At 39.6% G+C, this 14,018-nt stretch overlaps 1 protein-coding gene across 1 annotated transcript in view; it reads left to right on the top strand.

Moving 5' to 3' along the window:
• Window positions 1-13,907, top strand: part of LOC309557582 (growth/differentiation factor 8-like) — a 28,061-nt gene extending 14,154 nt beyond the window's left edge. The window contains exon 3 of the mRNA XM_082260371.1: window positions 13,066-13,907. Within this exon, the coding sequence (XP_082116497.1) occupies window positions 13,066-13,446 (381 nt within the window). The 3' untranslated portion in view covers window positions 13,447-13,907. The remainder of the gene's footprint in view (window positions 1-13,065) is intronic.
• The last annotated feature ends 111 nt before the right edge of the window (window positions 13,908-14,018 follow it).

The following is a 14,018-nucleotide window of genomic DNA, read 5'->3' as shown; positions in this document are numbered from 1 at the left end:
TCAATGGTGGCACCATCGAATCACAAAATGCACAAAATTTCTGATGATCGAAAGAATGTTCTTTCGAAATTCGACACATGCATGGCCTAGCTTAGCCAGAAGATGTCTGGCAGAATCTGGAAGTGCTTATAAAGATATGAATGTTCACAGTCAGCTAAATTGGGGAAAGTTGCTGTTATCTTTGGTTCATTAGAATATGTACCATAACAACTCAGCACAAAATTTATCAGGTTAACTTATAAAAAAAATGTTAGACATCTTCGTAGATAATTATTTTGTTATAAGATCTTGACCTCTTCTAAAAATGATACATAAACAATAACAATTAATTTAGCAGCACCATTTTTGCATTCTAACCCACTACCCAGCAAACATACTGTAAATATATCCCAACCAACATGAAGTGTTCTCTAGTTGGAGAAACAGACTGTATTAATACAGTACACATTCTATAGGTCTGTTTCTATTAATAAACTCACACATTTTAAATCTTTTCTTAAAGTGAAGGTTAAATTAATTGATGCCCTTTCCAGCTACAAATACTCACTTTCATTTTGCTCCACCTACTACACAGCTCAGCTGCAGGGAGCAATGTTAATACCTAGCACTTCTGGGCATGGGGAGAAGGTACCTTAATTCCCTTTCTTCCATATAATAGCATTGGTGCTTGGCAAATGCTCATCCAGGCAACCAATGTTATAAGGTGGAGGTGGAGTCCTTAACTCTGTGTTAGTTCTCTGGTGAAGGAGCAGAAAGAAGCTGGGGAGGGAGGCTGGTAACTTTGTCCTTCAAAGATAAAAGTTCACCTTAGGAACATTTTTTGGGGCAGAGCAAGGAAAAAAACATTTGTCTATTTAGTTATGCTGTAAACACAATAGCTGTTTCTTCAGATCAACTGACTTATCCATTAAGGCATTGCAAGGAGTAATAATGATATTCAAATTAAAATAAAATATAAACAATCATCTCCTATGCCCTTTTATTTTACAGGTAACAGATACGATAAAGAGTATACAACACAATGCGGCATACAGCAAAAGAAGTGTACATTCAATTCCAAATATGACAAAATAACAGTTATTCGCAGTCTAAATGACTGTAATTAGATTGGTAAATCTGGAAAGGCCTACTAACGCAGGGAGGCTTAGCTGGATATAGATGGATTGAAATTCAGCCAGTTTAGCAGGACCTGCCGAATATCAATGTACCCATGGGCCGGTTAGTTGTAGAGAACTTATATTATAGTTTTTCTTCTGTACAACCAGCCTGTTGTAAAATTTTTACTTGATTAGTGCCTCCCCAATGTCAGAATACAATAGCTCCATGAGAGGGACTCCCCCATCCTCCCTAAATGTGCGGATGGGGGAATTGTTTCATTTTATTTTATTCAACCAAAGTTAAACTAAAGAAATGAATCCTGTATGGCCTGCCTTAGTCCTTAGTGAGGAAGACATGACAATATGACATAGATTATGTCAAGATACACTTGCATGTTCACTAATAATATAGTCTAGATAATGAGGCTTAAATTGAAAAGTAATCTTACAGGTCCCTAAGAGATATGTAGCGTGACAGAGAGGTGGAAGAGAATGGGGTTGAAACAAGACTAAAAAGAATTGAGGCCTGATATGGAAGAAAACAAAGATATGGGGGGGGGGGGGGTTGGTCAGGGAAGATGGAGTGCAGTTAGACATTGGGGATCGGACCAGAGAAAAACTCCCTTTCACAAATGACCCAAAAGCTCATTAAAGTGAGAAAAGAGAGAGGTCAAGGTGGCGAGTTTAGTTCAGCCATGGAGACCATACCTTAAAAAATTTGAAATGTAAATAATTTAATATAGAGGTGAGTTTTTCGTAAATCATTGTGCTCATAATTAGTTGTTTTACTTCAGGCTCTGGCTATAGTCTTGCAGGTGACAAGAAAAATATAGGTTATTAATTTACGCTTGCTGGAAATGAGGACAAGAATAGGTTGTGAGGAAGCACTTCCCAGAGGTCACGAACCAGATTTTTGTGGAAGATAGTTTGTATTATATTATAGATCCATATTCACGATTTTTGAATGTTGAGGAATCAAATTTCCTTTTCATTGCTATCTAATCAATTTGCTATCTAGGCAACCTATAGTATTTTCATTCTTGTCTGTCCAGTGTTAGCCCACTCTGTGTCAATTTACTCAATCTGTCTCTTGCATTCTTCTCACCTGTACCCTGATTGAGCGGTACTTGAGAGTGTTTAACATACTCTTCTTTCTTCACTGATTACTGGTACATTGCATGGCTTATTAAGTCTTAGGTTTCAACCCATACAGTTGCCTGTATCATGTGATCCTGATTATGATGTGTGGACATAACCCTCCAGATCCCATTTATTTTTCCTAGACTGTGTATCCAGACTAGGGATGATCGAACTTTTGAAAAGTTTGGTTCGACCAGAACACCCGAACTTCCCGAAAGTTTGGCCCGGATTTCAGAACCCCATTGAAATCAATGGGACCCGAACTTAGGTAATCAAAAAACACCATTTTGAAGCCCTAAAAACCAATAAATTCCCCTAAAAAAGTGCCTAGGGTTCTGGGTCATGCACCAGGGACTATTAATCACACAAAAAAAAAGTTCTTAAAAATAGTCATTTTTGATAGAGAGCCAATTATTGAAAAAATTATTGAGAAAAAAAATGAGATTTCTTTGGATTTAGTGTCTGGGGGGTCTAAAAAGTGTACCTGTGAAGTTTCAGCTCTGTAGCATGTCCAGAACCAGAAAAAAAAGATTGTTTGTATTAGAATTGCAGTAGAGCAGGATAGTGGCTCCGCTATTTTCACACCCGGCCGTTTTTGTTGCAGGCGTTTATTGGGCTTTTTTGTGGATGTCTTTGGAGGCAGGCATGACATCTGAACTTCTGTGTAGGGGTATATATACACACACACACATGTATGTATATATACACATACACATATATAGGTGTGAAAGTAGCAGAATCCTATGCCTGCGCTAATGAAATTATTTGCAGGCATAGGGCTCCGCTCCTATCACACCTATATGTGTGTATGTGTATAAATACATATAAGTGTCTGTGTATATATACCCCTATACAGAAGTTCAGATGTTATGCCTGCCTCCAAAGACGCCCGAAAAATGCCCAAAAAACACGCCTGCAACAACACACCTGGGCGTTTTTGTTGCAGGCGTTTTTTTGTGCATTTTTTGGGCGTCTTTGGAGGCAGGCATAACATCTGAACTTCTGTATAGGGGTATATATACACACACACATATATGTATTTATACACATACACACATATAGGTGTGATAGGAGCGAAGCCCTATGCCTGCAAATAATTTCATTAGCGCAGGCATAGGGTTGTGCTACATTCACACCTATATATGTGTATGTGTATAAATACATGTATGTGTGTGTGTATAAATACACTTACACAGAAGTTCAGATGTTATGCCTGCCTCCAAAGACGCCCAAAAAATGCCCAAAAAAAACGCCTGCAACAAAAACACCCAGGTGTGTTGTTGCAGGCATTTTTTGGGCGTCTTTGGAGGCAGGCATAACATCTGAACTTCTGTATAGGGGTATATATACAAACACATATATGTATTTATACACATACACACATATAGGTGTGATAGGAGCGAAGCCCTATGCCTGCAAATAATTTCATTAGCGCAGGCATAGGGTTCTGCTACTTTCACACCTATATATGTGTGTATAAATACATATATGTGTGTGTGTATATATACCCCTACACAGAAGTTCAGATGTTATGCCTGCCTCCAAAGACGCCCAAAAAATGCCCAAAAAAACGCCTGCAACAAAAACACCCAGGTGTGTTGTTGCAGGCGTTTTTTTTGGGCATTTTTTGGGTGTCTTTGGAGGTAGGCATAACATCTGAACTTCTGTGTAGGGGTATATACACACACACACACACACACACACACATATGTATTTATACACATACACACATATAGGTGTGATAGGAGCGAAGCCCTATGCCTGCAAATAATTTCATTAGTGTAGGCATAGGGTTCTGCTACTTTCACACCTATATATGTGTATGTGTATATATACATACATGTGTGTGTGTGTATATATACCCCTACACAGAAGTTCAGATGTCATGCCTGCCTCCAAAGACGTCCACAAAAAAGCCCAATAAACGCCTGCAACAAAAACGGCCAGGTGTGAAAGTAGCGAAGCCACTATCCTGCTCTACTGCAATTCTAATACAAACGATCTTTTTTCTATGGCGGTCACCCTGACATGGAAGAGTTTGGTCACCCTGCCATAGCAGTCAGAGTCAGTTAACCCTACACTACACTACAGTCACCCTGACACTTAACACTTTCCCTACAGAAACTAGATTATTAAATCTAACTATAGTGGAAAAAAGTACCCTAACTACACTAGATATCCCTTTCCTCACACTAATAATTGCTAAATGACACTTTTGAAGCAGGAGTAACAGAACTGCTTCCACTCTCTTCCACAATGCTAGAGATTTGGCGGGGCTATCTTATATACTGGGGGGGCGTGTTCACTACTGATTGGCCTCTGGACCCCCTATAGTCACTCCAGTCACATTCCTAGCATCCTCCTGCCCCCTCAATTGGCTTTTACTGATGGTTCTGGTCCAATCACCGGCTTTTAAAGCCCAGTTCCTGTCCCATTGCATTTTGGTCGGTTCTGGTTGCCAAATTCCGAACTTTTTCAGCAAAAAGTTCAGAATTCGGCCGAATTTCGCACAGTCAATGTTCAAGTCGGACCGATGGTCGACCCGAACTGTTCGATCATCCCTAATCCAGACCTGCTATTTGAAGCTATGTACCATAGCTGTCTATCTGCACTTCGGTACCTTAACTTGGTATTCTGTTTCTTGTACTGGTTGCAATCTATGGATTGTTCTCTGCCTATTTTTAGTTGGCCTTTTCACAGATTATCCACATATATATATATATATATATATAAATATAAATATATATATATATATATATACAGTGGGTACGGAAAGTATTCAGACCCCCTTAAATTTTTCACTCTTTGTTATATTGCAGCCATTTGCTAAAATCATTTAAGTTCATTCTTCTTCCTCATGAATGTACACATAGCACCCCATACTGACAGAAAAACACAGAATTGTTGACATTGTTGCAGATTTATTAAAAAAGAAAAACTGAAATATCACATGGTCCTAAGTATTCAGACCCTTTGCTGTGACACTCATATATTTAACTCAGGTGCTTTCCATTTCTTCTGATCATCCATGAGATGGTTCTACACCTTCATTTGAGTCCAGCTGTGTTTGATTATACTGATTGGACTTGATTAGGAAAGCCACACACCTGTCTATATAAGACCTTCCAGATGACAATGCATGTCAGAGCAAATGAGAATCATGAGGTCAAAGGAACTGCCTGAAGAACTCAGAGACAGAATTGTGGCAAGGCACAGATCTGGCCAAGGTTACAAAAAGATTTCTGCTGCACTTAAGGTTCCTAAGAGCACAGTGGCCTCCATAATCCTCAAATGGAAGACGTTTGGGACGACCAGAACCCTTCCTAGAGCTGGCCGTCCGGCCAAACTGAGCTATCGGGGGAGAAGAGCCTTGGTGAGAGAGGTAAAGAAGAACCCAAAGATCACTGTGGCTGAGCTCCAGAGATGCAATCAGGAGATGGGAGAAAGTTGTAGAAAGTCAACCATCACTGCAGCCCTCCACCAGTCGGGGCTTTATGGCAGAGTGGCCCGACGGAAGCCTCTCCTCAGTGTAAGACACATGAAAGCCCGCATGGAGTTTGCTAAAAAAACACCTGAAGGACTCCAAGATGGTGAGAAATAAGATTCTCTGGTCTGATGAGACCAAAATATAACTTTTTGGCCTTAATTCTAAGCGGTATGTGTGGAGAAAACCAGGCACTGCTCATCACCTGTCCAATACAGTCCCAACAGTGAAGCATGGTGGTGGCAGCATCATGCTGTGGGGGTGTTTTTCAGCTGCAGGGACAGGACGACTGGTTGCAATCGAGGGAAAGATGAATGCGGCCAAGTACAGGGATATCCTGGACAAAAACCTTCTCCAGAGTGCTCTGGACCTCAGACTGGGCCGAAGGTTTACCTTCCAACAAGACAATGACCCTAAGCACACAGCTAAAATAACGAAGGAGTGGCTTCACAACAACTCCGTGACTGTTCTTGAATGGCCCAGCCAGAGCCCTGACTTAAACCCAATTGAGCATCTCTGGAGAGACCTAAAAATGGCTGTCCACCAACTTTTACCATCCAACCTGACAGAACTGGCGAGGATCTGCAAGGAGGAATGGCAGAGGATCCCCAAATCCAGGTGTGAAAGACTTGTTGCATCTTTCCCAAAAAGACTCCTGGCTGTATTAGATCAAAAGGGGGCTTCTACTAAATACTGAGCAAAGGGTCTGAATACTTAGAACCATGTGATATTTCAGTTTTTCTTTTTTAATAAAACTGCAACAATGTCAACAATTCTGTGTTTTTCTGTCAGTATGGGGTGCTATGTGTACATTCATGAGGAAGAAGAATGAACTTAAATGATTTTAGCAAATGGCTGCAATATAACAAAGAGTGAAAAATTTAAGGGGGTCTGAATACTTTCCGTACCCACTGTATATATATATATATAGACCTGTGTACCTTACATGTGTATAGTGTATGTTGTGCAAGGTTAGAAACGTCAAGTGTTAATTCTGCATGTTCATTTCTGATCTTGCTTCCTTTTTCTGTCCCTTGCATCCAAAATTTCAGTTTGTAACTGTACAGTATTTTTGATCCTTGCTCCTTACTTATCTATTTTGTTTTTATGGCTGTAGACTTCAGTGTGTATCTATTTAGTCTATTGATTATACAGTGGGTACGGAAAGTATTCAGACCCCCTTAAATTTTTCACTCTTTGTTATATTGCAGCCATTTGCTAAAATCATTTAAGTTCATTCTTCTTCCTCATGAATGTACACATAGCACCCCATACTGACAGAAAAACACAGAATTGTTGACATTGTTGCAGATTTATTAAAAAAGAAAAACTGAAATATCACATGGTCCTAAGTATTCAGACCCTTTGCTGTGACACTCATATATTTAACTCAGGTGCTTTCCATTTCTTCTGATCATCCATGAGATGGTTCTACACCTTCATTTGAGTCCAGCTGTGTTTGATTATACTGATTGGACTTGATTAGGAAAGCCACACACCTGTCTATATAAGACCTTCCAGATGACAATGCATGTCAGAGCAAATGAGAATCATGAGGTCAAAGGAACTGCCTGAAGAACTCAGAGACAGAATTGTGGCAAGGCACAGATCTGGCCAAGGTTACAAAAAGATTTCTGCTGCACTTAAGGTTCCTAAGAGCACAGTGGCCTCCATAATCCTCAAATGGAAGACGTTTGGGACGACCAGAACCCTTCCTAGAGCTGGCCGTCCGGCCAAACTGAGCTATCGGGGGAGAAGAGCCTTGGTGAGAGAGGTAAAGAAGAACCCAAAGATCACTGTGGCTGAGCTCCAGAGATGCAATCAGGAGATGGGAGAAAGTTGTAGAAAGTCAACCATCACTGCAGCCCTCCACCAGTCGGGGCTTTATGGCAGAGTGGCCCGACGGAAGCCTCTCCTCAGTGTAAGACACATGAAAGCCCGCATGGAGTTTGCTAAAAAAACACCTGAAGGACTCCAAGATGGTGAGAAATAAGATTCTCTGGTCTGATGAGACCAAAATATAACTTTTTGGCCTTAATTCTAAGCGGTATGTGTGGAGAAAACCAGGCACTGCTCATCACCTGTCCAATACAGTCCCAACAGTGAAGCATGGTGGTGGCAGCATCATGCTGTGGGGGTGTTTTTCAGCTGCAGGGACAGGACGACTGGTTGCAATCGAGGGAAAGATGAATGCGGCAAAGTACAGGGATATCCTGGACAAAAACCTTCTCCAGAGTGCTCTGGACCTCAGACTGGGCCGAAGGTTTACCTTCCAACAAGACAATGACCCTAAGCACACAGCTAAAATAACGAAGGAGTGGCTTCACAACAACTCCGTGACTGTTCTTGAATGGCCCAGCCAGAGCCCTGACTTAAACCCAATTGAGCATCTCTGGAGAGACCTAAAAATGGCTGTCCACCAACTTTTACCATCCAACCTGACAGAACTGGCGAGGATCTGCAAGGAGGAATGGCAGAGGATCCCCAAATCCAGGTGTGAAAGACTTGTTGCATCTTTCCCAAAAAGACTCCTGGCTGTATTAGATCAAAAGGGGGCTTCTACTAAATACTGAGCAAAGGGTCTGAATACTTAGGACCATGTGATATTTCAGTTTTTCTTTTTTAATAAAACTGCAACAATGTCAACAATTCTGTGTTTTTCTGTCAGTATGGGGTGCTATGTGTACATTCATGAGGAAGAAGAATGAACTTAAATGATTTTAGCAAATGGCTGCAATATAACAAAGAGTGAAAAATTTAAGGGGGTCTGAATACTTTCCGTACCCACTGTATACCTTACTTTGTTGCAAATTGCAATGTCATCCTGATTCTGGCATCCACACTCACCAACTTACAAGAGAATGTTAAATGAAATATATTTCTGGGGGCATCTATATACAACCCCAATTACAGCTAGGATGCTGGGTAAAATTTACATAAAAAAAACAGAATGCAATTATTTGGAAATCTCATAAACCCATATTTTATTCACAATAGAATACAGAAAACATGTAAAAAATAAAATGTACCGTTATAGGAAAAAAAGTTAATTCTGAAATTGATGGCAGCAACACGTTTCTATAAGGTTGGGGCAGGGCAACTAAAAGCTGGCAAAGTACAGTAAGCAGTATTAACAAGGAACAGCTGAAAGAACATTTTGCAACTAATTAGGTTAATTGGCAAAAGGTCAGTAACATGATTGGGTGTAAAAAGTCAAAGTGTCTCAGAAGTAACGATGGGCAGAAGTTCACCAAACTGTGAAAAGCTGCATCTAAATATTGTTGAACAATTTAAGAATAATGTTCCTCAATGTAAAATTGAAGACTTTAAATATATCATCATCTACAGTACATAATATGATCAAAAGGTTCAGAGAATCTGAAGAAATCTTTGTGCGCAAGCACCAAGGCTGAGATGCAGTATTGAATGCCCATAATCTTCGGGCCCTCAGATGGCACTGCATTAAAAACAAGCATTGTTCTGTGATGGACATCACTGTATGGGCTCAGGAATACTTGAAAAAAACACTGTCTGTGAACACAGTTCACCATGCCATCTAAAAATGCAAATTAAATGTCTATCATGCAAAAAAGAAGCCATATCTGGACTTGATCCAGAAACGCTGCTATCTTCTCTTGGCCAAAGCTCATTTAAGCTAATTTAAAGTGGAAAACTGCTCTGTGGTCAGATTAGTCAAAAATGTATCTTCTCTTTGGTGACCATGGGTGCTGCATCCTCCAGACTAAATAGGAAAGGGACCTTCAAACTTGTTATCGGCTTTCAGTTCAAAAGCTTGAATCTCTGATGGTATGGGGGTGTGTTAGTGCATATGGAATAGGCAGCTTGCACATCTGGAAAGGCACCATCAATGCTGAAAGATACCTCCAGGTTTTAGAGCAGCATATGCTGCCATCCAGATGACTTATTTTTCAGGGAAGGCCTTGCATATTTCAACAGAACTTGTTAAACCACATACTGCATCTATGACAACAGTATGACTTCATATTAGAAGAGTCTGGGTGCTTAACTGGCCTGCCGGCAGTCCAGACCTTTCACCAACTGAACATTTTTGGTGCATTTTAAAACAGAAAATACAACAAAGAAGACCCAGGACTGTTGAGCAATCCATCAGGCAATAATGGTACAACATTATTCATAAACATATACAAAGTGTTGTTAAAAAGAATAGGGGATGTTACACTATAGTAAACGTGGCCCTGTCCCAACCTTTTTTCGATGTGTTGCTGCCACCAATTTCAAAATGACCCTTTTTTTTTCCTTAAAATTGTACATTTTCTTAGTTTAAACATTTGATATGTTTTCTTTTGTCAGTAAAATATGTATTTATGAGATTTTTCAAGCATTGCATTTTGTTTTTATGTAGATTTTACACAGCGTCCAACATTTGTGGAATTAGGATTGTATTAAAGAACACAAAGTTATACGAGGAAGGCCACTTCAACAGCTTATAAAGCCTGCTGATACTGCTAACTCTTGAACTTTTGGTTTCTGAATCTGTATTTCATGTATTTCTACTTTTACAGTCAAATTGGGATAATATCTTTTTTATATTTGATATATGTTCTCATCCACATAGCATAACTTAGAGTTGAACTAAACTGTATCTGAGCACCACAAACTGAAAATGCCATTTATTAATTTTTAATATCCAAAGCAAACTCACTTATCCGTCTAGGTCTCCGTGCTTTCTTTTGTTGAGAAATCACTTTGAAAAACAGCCCCCTAGCATTTCTAGCCATCTTGAGTGGTGGCAGATGATTCATGTAGCATTTACTTTCTGGAATCCATCTGCCCTTATTTTAGAAATTAAGGCAGGAGGGTATGCTTAGCTGAGAAAGCCCCTCTATTCCTCCTCCAGGTAAAAGAAAAAATGCCCATAAAGACTCTTGGGATATATGACATCATTTTGGCCTGGGCCAGAAACCAGGAAGTAAATGAAGAAATATAAAAATATAAATAAATAAAACAATTAAATCTAATATACAGTACCTTCCTATCTATTTACTAATGTTAGCAGCAAAAGGATTACAAATATTTAATGCTGATTGAGAGAATTTAGTTCTGCTTTAAGGCTGGGTTCACACTGTTGCGAATTTGATGCAGGTTTTCTGCATCAAATTTGCATGTCAGGATATTGTGACCGGCTCTCTATGGAGCTGGTTCACATATCTGCGGGGCGGCTCCGGGGGAAATTGCATAAGAGGCCTGTGTGTCTTCTAAATCATTTCAGGTCCAAATAAAGCCAAAAATTCAGACTGAAATTGGACCTGAAATGGTGAACAGGGACGCACCAGGTCCCTGCTGTGACCTGCTCCGTGCAGCAGTTTAGACCCAGCCTAAAAAAACATTTAAAAATGGTGATCACCACTTTAGATAACTCTAGCCTAAAATACTATTAAGTTCTCTTTTTTTGAGGGGGTTGATGAGCTGTTTTTGCCATATTTAACCTTTGCCATATTTAACCTTGCTATACTGTGCTGGCTGATCTCATTATCAGCTGTAATCTAGATTTGGCTATGGTCTATCCTAACAAAGGGTGAAAGGTTTAGAAGTTTGCTTCTACATTGTATTTTAATGAGAGGAACTTATGCATGTCCTTAGCCTTTCTTTTGAAACAGACACTCTCTGAACTTGTGCAGAAATGTTTGCAGTCTGCTGTGATACCTTTTTCCAAGAAACATCTAAACGGTGATAAATATTTTTTTAGGTATGCTGTGTGAATGGAAACTCATAATAAAAATCAAGTGGGATTTTCTCAAATTTGACTGAACAATTGGAAATTCACATTATCTGTCTCTACCTTTGAATCCCACACTGGGCTCCTACCAACTGTTTATACTGCTTCAAAGGTCTTAAGCCCTTTAGGGGCAGAAAATGCAAATGCCTATAAAACAGGCATTTAGGGGTTAAAGAGTGCATGAGACCTAATACTCATGCCCTTTTGGCAAATGCTAAACCTTCAAGATTGACAGTTTGTCCATGCTTTATGATACAAACTCTTTTAAGAATAATATTTTAATGCAGTTGTTACTGGCCAGGAGACATCGATGTCCATCTGCTTCAGGTTGAAAATGCCTTTTCCCCTCAGTTAAAAAGAAATTGGTTGAACGTTTTCTTTTTAGCTGTAAGATTGTGCTTAATGTCTGCAGTTGATCAATAAAACAATTGATGACCACTGCATGTAAACAGGTCTAGCCGATGTAAGCAATTATAGAAATCATACTTTTGTTAGGTTGATGCTATGCCATCAGTGGCATCACTCTGATTGCACCCCAAACCACAAAAACCAGCCATTCACTAATTGAATGAACAGGTCATTTTCTGTATTGCAGCAATTTAAAGAGAGAAAACATAAGAAGATGTAGATATATTACAGAGATGTATTGAATATGACTTTTTTTTTTTGGCCATACATACATTTTAACTTTGCACACCAAACTACAAATTTGGCAAAATGTTTTGTATTAACTGAATGTACCCAGTTGCTATTATAGCTGCAACAATAACTTGCTTTCTATTGCCAGTCACTAGAAGAGTACAGTACATAGCAGTGTTGGGACAAGGTCACCTAGAGCCCAGGGCGAACATGCCAAACTGCGCCCCCCCCCCCCCCAGATATATGAGCATTATGTGTCAGCAAAATTCCCCCAGAAAAACAATGAGCACTAATCTCCATGCTAACCCCTAAGCATACATCCCCCCTCCTCCCAATACAAATTGCCCCCCCCTGCTTAAATCCCCCCTCTTTTACCTCCCCATCCTCCAAATCTTACCCCAAAAAGAACTTCCCCCTCCTAGCACAAATCCTCTATACTTAAAATTTCCCCTCGTAGTACACATCTCCCCCCCCCCCCACACACACTTCAAATCTCCCCTGCCAGCACAAGTTCCACCCAAATCTTTCTTCCTAGCACAAATCTTCCTCCCCTCCAAACACAAATCCCCCTAAGTCACCACTATTGCCACCTCACCCTCAAAATTCCCCCCCTAAAACAATAATTACCCCCTGCTGCCCCTCAAATGCTCCCTTCCAACACAAATCCCCTCCCCCTCAATCTCTTTGTGGTGCCCCCCTCTTCTTTACATGATACCACAGTGCCCAGGGCAACCGCTCCTCCTGTCCACCCCTTGTCCCGGCCCTGGTACATAGAAGTCTAGAAAGGAAGATATTTTAATTATATGCATTAATCATTGATAAAAGGAATTTAACCTTTAATTTAGGCAGGTGTTAAATCTTAAATTGCTCATAAATTACATGTGTATATTCCATTCAATATATACAAATGTATACATCAGAAATGTATTGTTTCTTTCTACCACCAGAATCCCTTCATAGAGGTTAAAGTGATGGATACTCCAAAAAGATCCCGTAGAGATTTTGGCCTAGATTGTGATGAACATTCAACAGAATCCCGATGCTGTCGTTATTCACTGACAGTTGATTTTGAAGCTTTTGGATGGGACTGGATTATTGCACCAAAAAGATACAAAGCTAACTACTGCTCCGGAGAATGTGGAATTGTATTCTTGCAGAAATACCCCCATACTCATCTCGTTCAGCAAGCAAACCCCAGAGGTTCTGCAGGCCCTTGTTGCACCCCAACTAAAATGTCTCCAATCAATATGTTATACTTCAACGAAAATGAAGAAATAATTTATGGAAAAATCCCAGCAATGGTAGTAGATCGCTGTGGGTGCTCATGAATACGCAGTTATATGTCTCCAATGTCCCCAATCAACATATAAGATTTCAATGAAAATAAACAAACCATTAATGGAAAACATCCAGAAATGGTAGAAGATCACCGTGGTGCTCTGGAATATGCTGTTTTGCTAATATCAAGAGAGTTGGAGCAATTCCATTCCCCCTTTGTAATGAGACAGACTATCATCACTTTTTCATTAAGCTGAGAAGACATATAAGCTTGCTGTATTCATTTCTTCTTACCAACTGTTACACACAAATACCTTGCATGGAAATGCAGAAAGGAAACTTTGGGACAATGTAAATGTACTGTATTTTCAACATAAACCTTAAACATCCAAAGGTTATTAAACTAGTTCATTATAACCAGACAGTAAACAATGATTTTGATTTTAAACACAACTTTTTAAAAGCACAGTGTTACTAGTCTTGACTGCAAAATGTATTTTTCTTGTTTGGTTAATTTTGTAATTATAATAAAGAAAAAAATATGAAAGAGTATGGCTGCATGGTAAATACTTTGATGGTCACTTTCTTTATAGCATACAGGCAAAATGAAGGTACACTATGG

This window comes from Pelophylax lessonae (assembly GCF_965119305.1).
Source record: "Pelophylax lessonae genome assembly, chromosome: 6".
Taxonomy (NCBI): Eukaryota; Metazoa; Chordata; class Amphibia; order Anura; family Ranidae; genus Pelophylax; species Pelophylax lessonae.
The sequence above is the reverse complement of the archived record's forward strand: the minus strand, read 5'-3'. Positions and strand labels throughout refer to the sequence as shown.